General features: G+C 40.4%; 1 protein-coding gene across 1 annotated transcript in view; it reads right to left on the reverse strand.

Moving 5' to 3' along the window:
• Positions 1 to 18,811, reverse strand: part of RBM26 (RNA binding motif protein 26) — a 105,286-nt gene that overhangs the window by 10,985 nt on the left and 75,490 nt on the right. The window contains exons 19-21 of the mRNA XM_054011828.1: positions 13,696 to 13,905; positions 8,583 to 8,669; positions 4,135 to 4,248 (exon numbers count right to left, since the gene is read on the reverse strand). Coding sequence (XP_053867803.1) covers positions 4,135 to 4,248; positions 8,583 to 8,669; positions 13,696 to 13,905 — 411 coding nt within the window. The remainder of the gene's footprint in view (positions 1 to 4,134; positions 4,249 to 8,582; positions 8,670 to 13,695; positions 13,906 to 18,811) is intronic.

The following is an 18,811-nucleotide window of genomic DNA, read 5'->3' on the forward strand; positions in this document are numbered from 1 at the left end:
TATCTTTATCAGTTCCACAATCTCCTTCATCTGTATTTAAATATCAGCCAACAGATTAAGACTATTGGAAACTATTGCCTATTGCCATTCTGGGGTGTTGGTTCAGTACTGCCTCTGAGGAAAGAGTGCAATCTACTGAATTATCTGCCCACCTTCTTTGTCTCTTAGGGTATTACTTGTGCCCATACAAACACACAACCTGCCTGACCCTGTTTAGCCTACCCTTCCTTAGTTGAGCTGAAGTGAGTCATGAGGCAAAAAGGAAGATTCTCCATATCTGTTATGGATAATGGAGCTTGTAAACAAAAAGTCAAATACTTTGGTGAACTGAGTGTCCACAGACACTACTAAAGCAGTCAGGTATTTTCAGTTTATAAGAGAAGCATGCATGAAAGTCAGAACCATTTATTATAGAAACAATGAAAACAAATTGATACTGGCTGGGATAAAACCAAAACTGAGAGGAAGCAGCAGTGTGGAATTTCTCTTTCACGCAATTTGATGACCACTGTATTTTCTGAAATGTTATTCTAGACTAGGGGTCAGCAACCTTCGGCATGCAGCCCACCAGGGTAATCCACTGGAGGGCCACGAGACGTTTTGTTCATGTTGATCGTCCGCAGGGACAGCCCCTCGCAGCTCCAAATGGCCACAGTTCACCGTTCCTGGCCGATGAGAGCTGCAGGAAGCAGTGACCAGCACGTCCCTGTGGCCCACTGCTTCCATTGGCCAGGAACGGCGAACCGCGGCCACTAGAAGCTTCGGGGGGGAGAAGGAGGGCCGTGCCTGCAGACTGTCAACGTAAACAAAATGTCTCACGGCCCGCCAGCGGATTACCCTGATGGGCCGTGTGCCGAAGATTGCCGACCCCTATTCTAGAATTTGTCTACTTAAGATCAGAGTATATATTTCAAATACTCACAAGTGCATGGGCTAGAAGTAATACAGAAGTTCTCTTAAAGCAAAAGCTGACATTTAAGAAATGCAAAATGTTCTTAAGGAACTTTGATTGGAAATCCATTATGTATGGGAATTTACTGAAGGAAAGAGGGGACTATTTCAGTAATCATTGGAGAGGATGTAAATTAATGTAATCTGGTTAGGTAAACAAGATAAATGGGCAAGATAAGCCTGTATGGTTAAGAATATGATAGGAAAAAATGACGTAAGAAGATTGCTTGAACATACAAAATCCTGGTAAGGAGATCATTAGGAAATCTATAAAAGATCCACCCAATTGGAAAAATAATTATGAACAACAGAAGACACTGAATGTAAAATTGCAGAAAATATTTCAGCAATAGTATAAAAATTTTAGGAAGCATACAAAAGCAATGATCCACTAGAGCTTATGAAAGAACAGATTTGATCCAAATCTGCCGCTACCCTCCCTCCCACAAGAGCCACATTGGACTGATGGCCATAACAAGACTCAAAAACAAAAGTCAGACCCGAAGTGGCTAGTAGGAAAAAAAAAAACGCTAATCAAAAGAATAATGCTAAGGATCGACAAAAAGTTAACTCCCAAGCTACAGCTTCAGTTCCAGTTCCAGAGAAACAAACATCCTGCATCACACCCTCTTCACTTTCAGCTATGAAAAGTAAGGGGAGTCTCACCCATTCACCAGGGTTTCACAGAGTTTGTGAATTACGTTCACAGGGAAAACGCCAACATGTAGCTAGCTGGTCCCTAACCGTTTTTCCCCTTACATTAAGGAAACCTGACCAGTATTCCCATTCATTATCTTGATCAAAGTCTGTAGACTGAGCTTCTCCTTCCCCTCAAGGAAGCCCCATCAGAGGTCCCTTTTCCAGGCAAGCAGTGGTTCTCTGGGACTATGAGAGATTTTTCCCTCTACCAATGCATTCACCACATCCAAAAAACTGTTTCTTTGCTCCCAACTTGTGTTCTCCCCCAACCCCACATCACTCTCTAGAGCCCAATTTCCAGACTTGATGTTTTCAGCAGGAGTTGTAGAATGAAACTGACTGCAGCCCATCTATAGGAGAGATAATTAATTAATTTCCTGCCTCTGATCCAGTGTTTGTAAACACAATTACACCCCCTCACTATATAAATTGTAGATTACTTTACTTGCCTTTATTCTTTTTCTCAGAAGCGAATAAAATTACTGTTGATCTACAGGGTAATATATCCAGACAACTCCAGATTTCACTTTTTCTCCTTCAAGAAGTTTTCTCAGCAGATCCCCACTAAGAAACTAGCAAGCAGTGAGTGCTTTCAGGAGGAAGACAGAGAACCAAGACTGAAGCATTGCTTTCCATATTCAAGCATCTGATCTGGCTTTAAGAATCAAAAAAACAATGCTTCATTAAAATATAAATTGAAATCTAAGTGGCAATTTGCAAATTTCAATTTTGGAGGCTCCAAGAAGGCACAGTCTGAATTGAAGTGGCCTGACCTATCCCTTTTTCTAAACCTCAAAAGATTTCATCTGTTTAAGTAATGAGTACATGTAGAGACAGCAATCTGATATGTAAATCTGACTTCTCTTGGAAAAGGAGAGAGAAATGAATTAGTATCAAATGAAAATAGTAAACTGTTGGGTACGGCTATAACTATGAAACAGTTTATAAGAAGGTCTAGCCATGACAGCTTCAATCTCAGACTGTCCTAGCTTAAGTTCAATTTACTCAGAAAGTTGTAAAAAACAGATCTTGGGGAATCTTTGAGAGATATTTCTTATTAAGGTCTTAGGCCTATGAAAAAAGAATCTAAACCTAAAAAACGGCCATGAACTGATTCTGTGATTGTACTGGTTGATGGAAAAAGGAACCACCTGATATCTAGGGAGCAGGATCTCTCTTTTATCCTCTAGGTTCCAGAAGCAACGTGCATTTGGGCAGACTTACTGCTCAAAAAGTTTATTGCCATCAATGGTTCTATGGCCCGTGAAACAGAACACTTGGCTCAAGAAGGTGCTTTTTATCCTCTAGATTAGTTGGATTAGATTTAAAACTGAACCTGGAAATTATGTGGAATTAAGAAGAAAAGAACTGTTACAACCACAGTGAAAACTGCTGCACAGCAATTGTGTAGAGCTGGAAGTACATAATGCAGAAGGGTCACGAAGTATGGATATGTGATAGACTGTCAATTGGACTGAAGAAAAGAGATTAGGAAACAGTTTACTGACAGTTACAAGTCCTTTACGCTTAGAGTATGGAGAGCTGGAGAAAAGATCATATTAATGTTAAGGAATGAGCTAGCTATTGGTAGGGTGACCAGATAGCAACTGTGAAAAAACAGGACAGAGGGTGGGGGTAATAGGTGCCTATATAAGCAAAAGTCACCAAAAACGGGATCCCTATAAAAACGGGACATTTGGTCACCCTAGCTATTGGTCCCTATGTAGGTAAAAAAACATAAAAAAAAAAAGGTACACCTTTACAGTAGGTAAAATTCTAGTTCTGCACAATAAATGAGTTCTGTAGGAAAGAAATTAGTCAAGCCTCAACTAGTCATTTTTAGTTGTGATTGTAAATCCACTGAATTATAAAATATAAGAATACTAAAGAACAGAAATGGGAAATATCCAAGATAAAAATACCTGAGTTGGTGGAAATGTTGAGACTGACTCAATTTGAAGGAAAAAAAATAATGTTGCAGTTTAAAAACAAAAATCAAAACATTGGAAAACCAATGGAAAGAAACTTACAAGAGACTACTTTATTTTATAATTCAGTGGAATTACAATTATCTCCATTGATCGCCCTGGACATGACCTCTGGGTTCTGCACCGCACTCCCCCTCCCCCTCCCCCACCAACCTTTGTATGAGACACTCCTGTTTTGATCAATTACTAAATGGACCATTTTTGACAGTTTTGTTCTTTGCTGTGAAAGAGATACAATGCTCCCGATAGGATATGATGGAAGATTTGAACCAACAATAGGTTCACAGTGGCAGAATGGAGAAGGCAAGCTTAGTAGTAGCACAGACAAGAAAGTATACATTATGTCATCGAACTACAAATCCATGCCCCAGTGTCAAGTGACAGAAACTATATGGTACAGGAACAGAGTGGGAATCAACAGACGTTACTTATTTTTAGAAAAAAAAAATCTATATTCTTTCATCTTGCCAGAAAATCAAAAGAAAAAGGAACTTACTTCCTCTTCATCTGGTTCAGCTTCTTCTGTTTCAACCGCAGACATATTAATAACTGGCTTATTCCATGCCAACTTCAAATCCTGTCCTTTGAATCGAGATCCATGAACAGCAGCCTGAAGCAAGTTAGAAAGTTCTTAGTGTCACATTTCTTTGTGAAAGGGAAATAAAATAATCAACAGTTGATCAGAGACCAAAAGTAAACAGACACTAAGCTTTTACTGGGGGGGGGGGAGGGGAGGAGGAGGTGATTTTTACACATCTGTAAAACTGATTTATGAGCTATTATGGACAGCTTAAAATTAAATAGATTTACTAAATATACCATTACAGTGTATAGTTCAGGACTTGATAATCAAATGCATTTACATAGCTGTTCAGGTAAGAGTTTACAAAAAGTAATAAAAAAATACAGTATTAATCAAAATGCAAGTAAAGAAAATAAACTTAGCAAGTCATGGATCAATTCATGACATGGATAACATACTGTCATGAACACCTTACTGAATTCTGATCAGTGTTTCACACCCTTGAAAGATTGACACAAATTGAAAAAACACTTAATACATTTACTTGCTACAAGAACCCAACCATCCCACAAATACAAATGATTCAATGTAACAAAAATTAAACTTTGTGATTATAACTTATTCTACTGGAAAATGTTCCACTTCCTGCAAACCCTTTGTAATTGAAATGTAAAAATTTTAACTTATGGGATATTCATGCCTTTCTAAGTACCAGATGCATTAAGTGGCTGCTTTGGAAATAGTATGTTCAAATTAAAGTAACATGAACTAGCATAAATCAGCGTTAGCAACATTTCGAAATAACTGTCACGGTCACAGAAGATTTATAGTACAATCTGAAAGTACAGCATAATGTGAAATGTAGAAACAATTACATGTTCAATGACATCTGAACATGAATTGTGTGATATTAAAGTCCCCAGGTATAAATTTTAAATCTGTACATATAAATTTATGATAAATTTAAAAGATTCCATGCCTATTAAAATGCAGCTCAGGAGTTTTTTGTTCATGGTCTCATCACAATGTCACACAACTAGAATTTTTATAAGTACTTATACATGACATTTAGGTTCAGAAACAACTTGTAATCTTTTGAAGAAATTACTGCTACATAAAAATGCAACATTTTATAGCTAGGGAATCCTCCTCTCCCTTCCAGACTAAAATGTCCACCACTATAAAACTTAAGCTTTTTTCAGCCAAAGGTAAAATATTACATTTTCTTCTGAATAAGCCCCAAAGAAAGCTTTTATGATTCAACTAGTTCTGCAACTAATCTTCATTACCAATTACTACTCTTAAAATCTGATTTACTAACAAGCACCAAACAATTTGTAATCCAACATGTTTTGAATTATAAAATGAATTTGATTTCTTTGAAAGTTCTATATTTAGTTTTACAAATCATACTAGAATGTGGGAGGGAAACTATGTAATAGCATATTCCTATTTCATAATAAGTTCAAATGTCTTCTCTCCATCATTATGAAAAAATATTGCCATATGAGCTTGCAGTGAAAAAGGCTCTTTCATGACGTTTACTGGATAGGTGGAGTTTCTCTTCAGTTAACGTTATACACACTTTGCATTGCTTACATATAAAAATTGTGTTAAAAGAATATTAACATTGCAAAGTCAAGCACTCAAAAGTTATGAAATGCCAAAATTAAGGTCGCAAACAATTTGGCTCCCTTGTGAGTATGCGTTATGATACAGTCTTTAGTTACACGATGATGTGCTTTTTTCCCCCACAGAACACCTGCCTTGTTCGGTGGACAGCTTGGATGGCACTCAATACATAGATAACTATTCAATATTTACTTTTACCCTCAAGGTGAGAAGGAGTCTGAATCTCAAAGAATAAGCAATTGAATCAAATGGCTGTACACACTGTTATTGTGTATAAAAATATGGAGATATACCTATCTCATAGAACTGGAAGGGACCCTGAAAGGTCATTGAGTCCAGTCCCCTGCCTTCACTAGCAGGACCAAGTACTGATTTTGCCCCAGATCCCTAAGTGGCTCTCTCAAGGATAGAACTCACAACCCTGGGTTTAGCAGGCCAATGTGCAAACCACTGAGCTATCCCTACCCCCTGTCTTTTATGAAAGCTTGTAATGTTCTGACTTTGGTGGTCATTATGAGATACGTATGCACAGATTGCGGTATGAATTTACGCAATGATGTATATATAAAGCTGTGCTCATAATCTGTGCTGCAACATTCAGCAACACCTCTCAACAGGGAGGGGCTAGCTCCAAGCACCTAGTCCCTTTTAAACCAAGGAAAAAATACAAGTGATGGGCCATTACACTAATGGGAAAACACTGAAACAACTTGCAACTGAAAAGAAAACCCCAGTCTTGAAAACTAAGAAAGGAAGGAATTTCCCCCACTATGAATCACCATAGTCTGAGAAATTTAAAACCAACCAAACAAAAAACTACCCCTGCAAACATTGTGGAAAGGAAAGGGATTTGAAGTGAAAGATATCCAGAATTGAAGGATAGTCTCAAAGGTGGGGGGCGGTCTATGAACCCTAGATCCCTCGTCAGGGCTATGGTATAAACTGGGAATCTGAGCAAAGGCAATAGGTAACCTGTCTTAAAAGGGATTCAAATGTGTAAGTGTAAGGTTGCATCTATGTTTATTTTCTCCGTAACTTGTATGGTGTTTGCTTTCCTTATTACTTCATCTTTGACTCTCTGACTTTTACCTCAAACAAACCTTTTATTTATTTTTTACCCCAAAAGGTCTCTGTTGTGCAAATGGTGTGTAGTGTGTCCCCCAAAATGAAGTAATAACTGGGATGCAGGTTTAATTCCTTTGGGAGTGACAAACCAAATGGGAAAAGTCAGTGTCTGGTACTTAAGAGCTTGGGGTAGATGGATTTGAGGAGACCTGAGACTGGAAAGGCTGTTGAAGTCATCCTGCAATGAGTATTTAGGCTGGCGGAAGCCAGGATCAGACCTTTATGCTTGTAAACTGGCTACTGGTGTCAAGGTTCTGAACCTTGAGAGCATAACATTAAGGCACACAAAGTTATACGGCAGATGGTAAGAGAGCCCCTGGACTGGTCTGAGTGATCCCCCAAACATCACAAATTGCATATACCAAATGGGCTAAATCCAGGGACACTGTTAAACCTGGCATTTCCTAATTTTTGAGTGCTTGACTTCACTTAAAGTTAGTTTGTAGGCAATTTCCTAAATTTTTGAAAAAAACAAAGTTAAATACCATCACATGGAACCATACATAGATCATTACTCTGAGTAAGTGTGAGTTTCCTATACATTCTAACATACTTACCTGTCCTATGTATTTATATGGATACATTATAGCATCTGAATGCCTCACAAACTTTAATGTATTTATTTTCAATACCTATTAGGTAAGGAAGTGTCATCCTCATTTTACATTGGGGAACTGAGGCACAGACCACTTGCCCATGGTCAAACAGAAAGTTTGTGACAAAGCAGGGAATTGAACCCAAGTTTCCCCGAGTCCCACTTATTAAAGCACTGCACTGGCATGCTTCCTCCCAATTAATTAACAAATTAACATTTAATAGTTTCATTAAATGTTTAGAAAGCAGTAATATTTAGGGAAAGTTTCATACTGATACATTATACCATAAGCAACCACTTTAATTTTATCTCAAAGTGAACTTGATGCTTTGGATGTATTAAATGTAACTGCATACTAAACCCAAAGAATAATGAATTAGTTCCAAAATTAAATTTCAGTAATCACAACCTATATCATGTTAGAAATGTTGATGAATTGAGAAATTAAACATACATAGTCAAAACACATTTCTAGGACCTGATATACCCTACAAATTCCCAAGAAATCAAACTTCTATAAAAATAAGGGACATGAAAAAGTACATAAAGAAAACCCTTTGAATAACTTGTTTCATGATTCTGCATTTCTGATGTAAACTACAACGAGAGGGAAAACAATCAAGCCATGGGGAACTGAGGTAACTCATGGGCAAAAATAAGGAACAATCAACTTGTAGGGGGGTCCTGCCAAAGCAAGACATCCATTCATGAATTACCACTGGGGGGATGTCTTGCTTTGACTCATGCAAGCTATACTTTATAATTTTAACTAGCTCAGAATTTCCTCCCTCTTAAGGATTTCAGTTAATATGCTGGTTTGAAAGATTTTTTGAAAAAAGTATGTTACTCAGTAATCTAATTTAATCTAAAATCAAACCTGTGTGTTTATCGGATTCCTCTTTGATAATCAACTCAAAAGCAATCAACATAAGATTCAACTGTTCTGAAATTATACTTAATTCTTAAATTGAAATAATACTTAATTCTTACATTTAAATTTAGTTCAATTTAAGTATGGCTAATATGAGATATCCTTTTAAAGTACTTTTAATATGAAGAATATACTTACAGCTTCAGCTTCTGCTCTCGTCTTAAAAGTAATCACCGCATGGAGAGAAGAGTCGTCTATCTGGCAATCTTCAATTTCACCATATTGCTTTCAATAAGAGAAAAATGTAAACTAATTGAAAGATTCCTCTTCTATGCAAATACTGTACTAAGGGCTAGTCTACACTGGCAACGCTAAAGCACTGCTGTGGCAGCGCTTTAACGTGGCTTTCCTGGTCGCGGAGCAGCTCTCCCAGTACTCTAAAAAAACCCACCTCCACAAGGGGCACGGCTCCTGTCTACACTGGTGCTTTACAGCGCTGAAACTTGCTGCACTCAGGGGGGTGTTTTTTTCACACCCCTGAGCAAGAAAGTTGCAGTGCTGTAGACAAGCCCTAAAAAAAAAAAAAAATCACATGGACTTGAAAATTAGATAGAACTGGAAATGATGCACACTGAAGAGACCTTAATGGTTAACTTGTCTTTGTGAGAAATACTATATAATTTTTATATGCACTTTAAAACACTAAACACTATAGTATTTGGACTCCCTTTACAAAAATTTACTAGTGCATACTATAAGGATGAATCATGGCTCTCCTCCTCTTCTCCTTCAGAGCCACTGACTCCATCAGTCTGTCAGGAAAATCTCTGCAGAAAGACTAATCTTGCAATGTGCCCAAAAGGTGACAAGACTCAAATTCAGTCTCATCTCCAGTGACAGCAAGTTCCAGAGCTGAAGGTCCTCTACCAAGAAAGCTCTGCTCTGGTCCCTATGGAGCATACTTGGGCTCCATCACCTCAAGCATCCCTGACAATCACATCTGCGTAGTTAAGAGTGCAGAGAGATGTGGTCTCAGATAACTGCGCTCTAGCTCACTCAGGGTTTTACAGAAGAGGACCATAAAATATTTTAAACTATACATATAATATACATATTAATACAAACCAAGACAAACTTTTTTCAAATTACTGTACAAGAGAAATATGATCTCACCATATTTTCTCTCAACTGGAAGTATTTTGGTCTGAAATATAGTTGCAAACACTGTAAGAGCAAAGCTACTAAAAACAAACACTGATGTAGAACTTTGTAGGCTACATGACGAAGTGCCAGAGGACTCTGCATCAATTTGTTGATAAGTGTCATAATATTGATGTTTATGTTTAAAGTACGATATTTTTTGAATTTTTATCTATTTAAATAGTCAGCTGCACAAAAGCATACATTTTAAGCTTTTCCCCCCAATTTTTATCAATTTAAATTGTCACAGTTGCAGGAAACGACAGGTGGGGTGGTGGTCAGAAAATTATTTATTGACAGTGGATGTTGAGGTTCAAAACATTATAACCCTTAAAATGCAAACTGTCAACATGGCTTGTCAAAATATACGAAGTAAATATCCTTAAATCAAACAAATTCTCAAGCAGCATTTTTCTTACTTTGCCTATTTGTACATTTTTATTACTATCTAGGGAAGGTTTTTTCCCCCATTGGTTTGTGCATGTATGGTGAAATCAGCATTTACCCACATTTACAGATAAAAATCGAATCCTTCCAAGCATATGTCATCATGGGTCACCAACCCAGCACCCACTGCCTGCGCATTAAACTCAACAACCAAAATTAAACTAAAGTATTATAGTCCACAGGAGACTAAACTATTGTGTGTGACAGGTAGAAAATAGTAGGGGGCCCAAGGTGCACCAATACCCGAGGCCTCTGCAATGGCAGAGAACTGATTAAGTGAGATATATCAAGATGATCTTGGCAAGTGACTCAGACCCCATGCTGCAAAAAGAGAAAAAACATCCAAAGTCACTGCCAATCTGATGTGGGAGAAAATTCCCTCCCAACCCCGCAAAGTCCCCAAACACTTTTATTAAGAAGATAAAATTAGTTAAATGCAACACTATCCACAATTAAACCCTCTGAAACAGGGAAAAGCCAAGTTATGGGAGATGTCATAACTATAAACCTATGCCCACACAGCAGATTTCCACTGACAGATGCAGACTCCGCCTCTTCACAAGGAGCTTCCTTCTGTCTCCAGATAAGGAGACAATGAACACAATACATTAACCTCCCTCATAGTAGAATGCAAAATCTTAAAGGTGACCTTGCAAAGTTTTTTGGGAAAAAATTTTAATGGCACTACTGTGAGGTTATGTTTTTAAATCCTACTAGATATTTACAAAAAAAAAAAAACCCAAAGTCTTTTTTTCCAGCCCTTATTCTGCCTTGAAGTCAGTGTTTTTGAACACACACCTTTGCTTCTGCAATTTGTGTAACTATTTTCTGTGAAAGTGACATGCCAAACCCATGTTTAAAGACATGTTAATTACTGACTACAGACTGAGTTTGCCCCCCTCTCAGTCTCTCTGTACAAAGAGGCAGCAATTTGGCTATGTTAACAATACAATCTAGCAGCGTGCAAGTTAAGTGAGATTATTATTTGCATCTGCTTGCTATGCAAATAGCACTGACGTAAGAAGCGTTGGAGCTCAAGTTCTTCTCACTCTGGTTTCTTCAGAGGAAGGGGGCAGAGCCACTATTTATTTATTTATTTAAACTATGATGAAAACAGATTGTCAAAAGCAAAGGCAAAAGCAGCTCTTCGTGGATCATAAATTAGTTGAAAAGGTAAACTCAAAAAAGCTTCAGAGGTCAACTTTAATTACAACTTCAGTAATATCAGCAAATACTCAGACTTGACATATATGGTTAAATGTGAGGTCTAACTTTCCAGAAAATTAACTCTTTACATTAAAAGTGGTATAATTATTATGAATTCTGATTTACATTTATTTTAATGCCTAACAGAGGAGTTTAAAATATTGTTTTAACTGAAAATCTAAATGTAATGTTGGCTGAAGAGTCTTATTAATGTCCTTATAGTAACTAGATAAGTTCCCCAATAATAATAATAAGTCATTTCAATACATCTATTTGTATAAGCATACTCTGCTGCTGGAAATGTGACTGCTATAGAAGAATAAACATTGACGTAAGATTATGTGTCTTATCCTCTAAGTCAACCACACCTTGAGAGCTTTGGGCCACAATTGACTCCTGTTCCTGGTACACTGGCTGTTCCTGTTGTGGTGAATGTTCAAAGGAAAACAGAAGGCAGACCTGACTGACTGCTCCACAATCTCAGTGCAGGACTCTCTCAGCCACCAGTAAGAACCACAAGTGCTAAATCTCAAGAGAATTGATTGTGACACAGCCTGAACTTATTTTTGAGAGCTCTGTAACATCACCAGTATCCACTCTGCAAAATGAATAGGTTTCTCCTTCATTGCAGGCTTGAAGAGAAGAGATATAGATCAGGCAATTTTTGCCTCTTGTTTGATTTTCAGTCCAACTAAATTATATGATGATATAACAGACTGCTGACAAATATAAACCCAGTATCAAATTTTGAACTGCAGCCCTAAAATTAAGAAGTTAGGAAAAGGGAATTCTGGCTTTGTCTGTGTGCCATTTTGGGAACACACAGACTTCTGGGAGTGGTACTAAGATCTTGCAGTTGTTGTACAGTTCTGGTCTACTCTCAAACTCAAAAAAGTGGGTATAACTCACTGAGACAGGACTGTCAGGCATAAATAAAGTTGAAGCAAGTGCATCTCCAAAAAGGCAGTTTGTTTACACATTATCCTGTTTTGTTACAACACAGATGTCTGTTAATCTCTTTTGAATATGGTATTCTGTGGTTTAGAGGAGTGGTCCAAGATTTCTTTTAATTCTTATACTCTTCCAGTTCTGGCAAAAGTCCATTACCAGTTGTTGTTCTGCATGATTTTTACCCAAGGACTTACTACTATCACCACTCTAACAACAGAATGCAAGGATACTGAATAATTGACAATAGAAAATTTTACTTCCAGATTCTCTCCCTGGTGTACACAACACCCACGTAAACAAACAAGGAACAATTTAGCATCACTTATGATTCTTTCACCCTTTTCTTATGCTCCTTTTCTTTGGCAGTGACTTTGGATGATTTTTCTCCTTCCACAGCAGGGACGGGCAAACTTTTTGGCCTGAGGGCCGCATCAGGTTTCGTAAACTGTATGAAGGGCCGGTTAGGGGAGGGGATTATGTCCCGGCCCCCACCTCCCAATTCCCCTCCTGCCCCAGGACTCCTGCCCCATCCAACCCCGCCTCTCATTCCTGACAGCGTCCCCCCCCCTCCCCCCGGGACCCCTGCCCCATCCAACCACCCCTGCTCCCTGTCGCCTGACTGCCCCCGGAACCCCTGCCCCTGACTACCCCTCCGCTACCCCTGCCAACCCCCCCTCCTTCCTGACTGCCCCACTCCGGGACCCTTGCCCCAATTCAACCTCCTGTTCTCCCCCTCGATCCCTATCTACACCCCCACCCCCTGACCACTCCCCCCAAACTCCCCTGCCCTCTATCCAACCCCCACTGCTCCTTGCCCCCTTAGCATGCTGCCTGGAGCACCGGTGGCTGGTGGCACTGCAGCCACACCGCCTGGCTGGAGCCAGGCTACACCGTCGCCACCGCGCAGCACAGAGCACCGGGTCAGGCCGGGCTCTGCAGCTGCGCTGCCCCAGGAGTTCACAACCCCGCCGTCCAGGGCATTGCGCCGGCGGCGCAGTGAGCGAGCGGAGGTTGCGGGGGAGGGGCGGAGTGAGCGAGGGGCCAGGAGCTCGGGGCCGGGCAGGACGGTCCCGCGGGCCGGACATGGCCTGTGGGCCGTAGTTTGCCCACCTCTGTTCTACAGCATGGGGTGTTAGTCACTTTGCAAGATCGTCTTGATACATCTCACTTTTTCAGTTCCCTGCCACTGAAGAGGCATCGGGCATTGGTGCACCTTGGTCTGGACTATTTTCTGCCTGTCACATATTAATACTTTACTCAGCTGTTTCTAAAGAATGCCACCAGAGTTAAGTAAAAGTTCATTTTTTTCCTTTCCCTACCTTGTTTGAAGTCCTTCCATAGTTTAGAAACAGAAAGCTCTTTTTAAAGGTAGAGAACCTACTTAAGAACTCCTTGGTTAATTAAATACTGGATTCTAGTTGATTAGAATCACCCCTTGGAAGTTTTTCCCTGCACTACCACAAAACTACTAAATCCAAGAAGGAAAAATGTTGAAGTTACTACATACCGCAAAATGAGGAAGAAGATCTTCTCTATCACTTTCTGTGAATGCAGAGATCTCCAGTGCCCTCGGTCGATGATCCACAACTGCATGAACTGGAACCCCTCTTCCGCGTCCCCGGCCTCGTATTCCTCTGCCTCTGCTACGTGATGCACCCCGACCTCGTGCATTAATTCCTCTACCACGACCAGAAGAAAGAATCCCTCGTTTGGCAGCCTAAAAAGTTTAAACATAACTTCAGTCCACAACACATATGATCTAAACATTATTTTCACCGAATTAAAATACAATCATGTTCCAATCACAATCTTTGTTTAATGTCAAATTTTGAGACTTATTCCTACCAAGGTTTTGTTTCAAATAAAATTAAGCATTTTAAGACTATCACCTTCAAAATTCAAGTAAACTAACTCTCAGACTTGTCCTCAGGAACCATTGTGAATGCCTTTATGATTCTGAAAAAAACGGTTACCTTTGTTATATGAGATGTGTTGCAAATCACTTAAGTGTGTGCACGCGCTCAGTGCATTTGAGACAGAGTTCTATGTAGCAGTACCTGTCAGGGCAGAGCATGCTCCCTGCACTGCTTCATGCTGAAGGTATAAAGGGTAGAGCTGCCCTGATACTCCTTCAGTTCCTTCACGCTGGCATTGTGATGAATACATTGTGAAGCAGAGATGAAGGGAAGATAGTGAAATAGACATGTGCAATGCATCTCAAACAACACTTATAATACAGATAAGTAACCATGTTTTCTTCTTTGAGTGCTTGCATATGTCTATTCCTCTTAAGTGACTCCCACTGTGGTGGTGGAACAAGGAGTCTGTTTGAAGAAAGACTACAGGACTGTTCTTCCAAAGTTCGAGTCAGTGCTGCAGGTAGCAATAATTGCATACTACTTGGCAAAAGCACGCACTGATGTCCAGGTTGCCGTTTTACAGATGTCTTCTATAGGCACATCTCTCAAGAAGGCGAAGAAAGTTGCTTGAGCTGTGGTGGAATGAGCTCACACCTTTGAAGGAGCTAAAGTGTTTGTTACCTCATAACTTCTTGCTATACACAGTTATCCAGTAACAAAGTCTCTGAGCTGACATCTGCCCTTTCATTATAACTGCACAAAAAGACATGGAGATTAGCTAAATGATTTAGTCCTGTCTATATAGAAGGACGGGGCACATCAGATGTCTAATGTATGGATCCTTTCCTTGTCCTTATGCATATGAGGCTTAGGGGAAAAAGGTGAGTAAATAGACAGCCTGATTAAGGTGGAAGTTGGACACCACTTTCAGAATAAATTTTGGATGTGCCCTCATGGAGACTTTAAAGAAAACAGTGTACGGGGTCTCCCACCATTAAAGCCTGCAGCTTACCTACTCTTCTTGTAATAGCCAAAAAGAAAGCAACTGGCTGACGGGTAGGCTAAGGGGCAGGTTGTTAAAGGCTCAAACAGAGGTCCGATTAAAAGCTGACAATACAAGGGTCAAGTATCAAGGAGGAACCAGCTGCTTAACTGAGAGGTGAGGGGAGAGTAAATTCTGTTTACCTGTTTAGAGAATCTAACCACCATAGAGTTAGAGAATACCAAACACTTTTCTATAGGAGGGTGGATAGCAAAGAAAGCAGCTAAAGGTACTCAGTCTGGGTTTGAGTGAAGTACTTGACCATAATGAGGATACAGAATGTCCCCTTCCCTGCCTGGACAAAATGTTAATGTTGGTTGAATGGTCTGTGTAGGTCTGAGAAAAAATATTGCCTCAATCAAGAATGGGCTATCAGTATAATCTCTCCCAATCCTGTTACAGCTTGAGTATGACCTTGTGTATGAGTGGTACTCGAGGAAACTCATACATCAGAGTTGACCTCCAGGGAACGAGGAAAGCATCTAAAAGAGAGCCTGGGCTCAGACTTGCTCTGAAATAGAACTGATAGCACTTTCTGTTCTGCCTTGTTGCGAACTGGTTCATACTGATAATCCCACACTTACAAAAAAAAAAAAAATCTGAGTATACTGTGCTTCAATGACCAGTCATGATCCTCCCAAAAAGTCCTGCTGAGGTGGTCTGCTAGGACATTCTGAGCTCCCAGGTGAAATGCTGACAGAGTGATTTCATTCTGGATGCAAGAGTTATATAGGTGGATGGCCTTGTGACATAATGGTATGGATATGGCACTTCCCTGCCTGTTGACATAAAACATCGGTGTCATGTTGTCCTGGAGGGCTTGGATAGTTTGGTCTTTGATTCAAGGTAGAAAGACTTGACAGGCTTTGCGTATGGCTCATAGCTCCAACATACTGATGTGGAGTGATGATTCTTCCTTTGACATATAGTTTGTGTTTGAGGCTTCTCTAAATGAGCTCCCTACCCTAGAAAGGAAGCATCAGTAGCCAAAGTAATGGATGGAAGAGGAATTGAGTAGGGCAGCACTGCTCTATAAATCACTAGTGGGATTCTTCCACCTGTCCAGTGAGGCAAGTACCCTGGCAGTTATAATTAAATTATATTATAATTAAATTAAAATAAAATACAGCCAGGAAAGCTGGATGTATTTTGAAGAAGCCTTATTGAAGGCGCAAGAACAAATCATCCCAATGTACAGAAAGAACAGCAAATATGGCAGGCGACCAGTTTGGCTTAACAGTGAAATCTTTGGTGAGCTTAAACTCAAAAAGGAAGCTTACAAGAAGTGGAAATTTGGACAGATGACTAGGGAGGAGTATAAAAATATTGCTAGAGCATGCAAGGGTGTAATCAGGAAGGCCAAGGCACAATTGGAGTTGCAGCTAGCAAGAGATGTGAAGGGTAACAAGAATGGGTTCTACAGGTATGTTAGCAACAAGAAGATGATCAGTGAAAGTGTGGGATCCTTACTGAATAGGGAAGGCAACATAGTGACGGATGACGTGGAAAAAGCTGAAGTACTCAATGCTCTTTTTGCCTCCGTCTTCACGGACAAGGTCAGCTCCCAGACTGCTGCACTGCACAGTATGGGGAGGAGGTAAGTAGCCCTCAGTGGTGAAAGAACAGGTTAAGGACTATTTAGAAAAACTGGACGTGCACAAGTCCATGGGTCCAGATCTAATGCATCTGAGGGAGGTGGCTGATGTGATTGGAGAGCCATTGGCCATTATCTTTGAAAATTCGTGGCGATCCAGGGAGGTCCCGGACGATTGGAAAAAGGCAAATGTAGTGCCCATATTTTAAAAAGGGAAGAAAGAGAACCTGGGGAACTACAGACCGGTCAGCCTCACTTCAGTTCCCGGCAAAATCATGGAGCAGGTCCTCAAAGAATCCATTTTGAAGCACTTGGAGGAGATGAAGGTGATCAGGAACAGTCAACATGGATTCACCCAGGGCAAGTCATGCCTGACCAACCTGATTGCCTTCTATGATGAGATAACTGGCTCTGTGGATATGGGGAAAGTGGTGGACATGATTTATCTTGACTTTAGCAAAACTTCTGATAAGGTTTCCTGTAGTATTCTTGCCAGCAAGTTAAAGAAGTATGGATTGGATGAATGGACTATAAGGTGGATAGAAAGCCTGCTAGATTGTCGGGCTCAACAGGTAGTGATCAACTGCTCGATGTCTAGTTGGCAGCCGGTATCAAGCGGAGTGCCCCAAGGGTCAATCCTGGGGTATATATCTATCCTGCACTAGCCTACTGAGCACTACATGCCTGTGTGGACCTTGATGCTGACACTAAATGCTCTGTAGTGACGTCAATTTACTCTGTTTTGAAACAGGAGTAGATTAACAAGTTCTATGGAACTTTAGTGCATGGCAGCAGGGGCCACGGGCACACTTAGTGCACAGCAGGCTAGTGAGGGGTAGATTTACAACCAAGTTTACTTTGAACTACGTGTTTGTGTACATAAGCCCCCAGCCTCATGGAACTCAGGACCCAGTGGTGTGAGGTGATGGATATCCAAGCACCACAAAACGGCAGAATCTGTCCCCAAAGGGAGGGGAAGAAAAAGGAAGAACTTATATTACTGGTTTTCTTCTCTCTCGTGGGCAGTGAAATGGACTGGTTCAATCCTGCTAGTTGCTGTTTAGTCAATGACTAAGAGGCAAATGATGCCTCCTCTGTGATATGAGACCCTATTTGACAGAATAAGAATGGGTTAGTAGAAAGGTTGTCATAGTAGTTGTTGTGGTCTGTATTGCTTCTTTCAGGGAGCTGGCATGTAGATCCCTAGTGAACAGTGTGGCAAGTGAGTCCCTGAGGCTAGGTCAGGCCTCATCTCCTCTCTTATCTGACAAAAAAGACCAGAGATCCCTCAAAGGGCAAGTCCTCAATGATCTGTTGCACTTCTGCACGTATGCCCAAGTTCTGAAGCCACAACAATCTTTTTATGGTGAATTTACTCATGGAGTCCCAATACATATAATCATATTTAGACAGAAGCGCCTCATAGTTAGAAATGTGCAACTGTAAATTCGAGTAGAACTATATTTTCCTGCCAAATAAATCTAGTTTCGTTAGCATTTTTTCTTATGGTGTAGTGTGAAAATGTCTTTGGTACTAACATTCATTTGCAGCTGAGTACCAGGAAGCCCAAGGTTGGATGTGAACCCAATGGCTCATAACACTGAACAGGTACCTGATAGCATCTGTTTGTTGTCAGGGTAAGGGTGGCTGCAGTCTGCCAAAGGGGCCTGCAAAATCTTACAGTGCCTCATTAATAGGCAGGCTACTCGGTCTGGACCTGAGGACTGCAAAATATCACAGAGTTTGAGGACAGACTCCAGCACAAACTCGGCTTTCACTCCCACAGCTGCTTCCACCCTTTCTCATAAGATCTTGGTAAGTCTTAAAGTCATCTAGTGCTGGTGACAAGGACTCAAAGTAGTACCTCATCAGGAGAAGAGAAAGTATTAAGAGGAGACAGCTCTTCTATTTGATGGGATGGATTCCCACGTGAACTTTAGTCTGCAGGTTGGACCAAGACAAACTCAGGAATCATAGAATATCAGGGTTGGAAGGGACCTCAGGAGGTCATCTAGTCCAACCCCTTGCTCAAAGCAGAACCAATTCCCAACTAAATCATCCCAGCCAGGGCTTTGTCAAGCCTGACCTTAAAAACCTCTAAGGAAGGAGATTCCACCACCTCCCTAGG

Source organism: Malaclemys terrapin, chromosome 1 (genome assembly GCF_027887155.1).
Source record: "Malaclemys terrapin pileata isolate rMalTer1 chromosome 1, rMalTer1.hap1, whole genome shotgun sequence".
NCBI lineage: Eukaryota > Metazoa > Chordata > Testudines > Emydidae > Malaclemys > Malaclemys terrapin.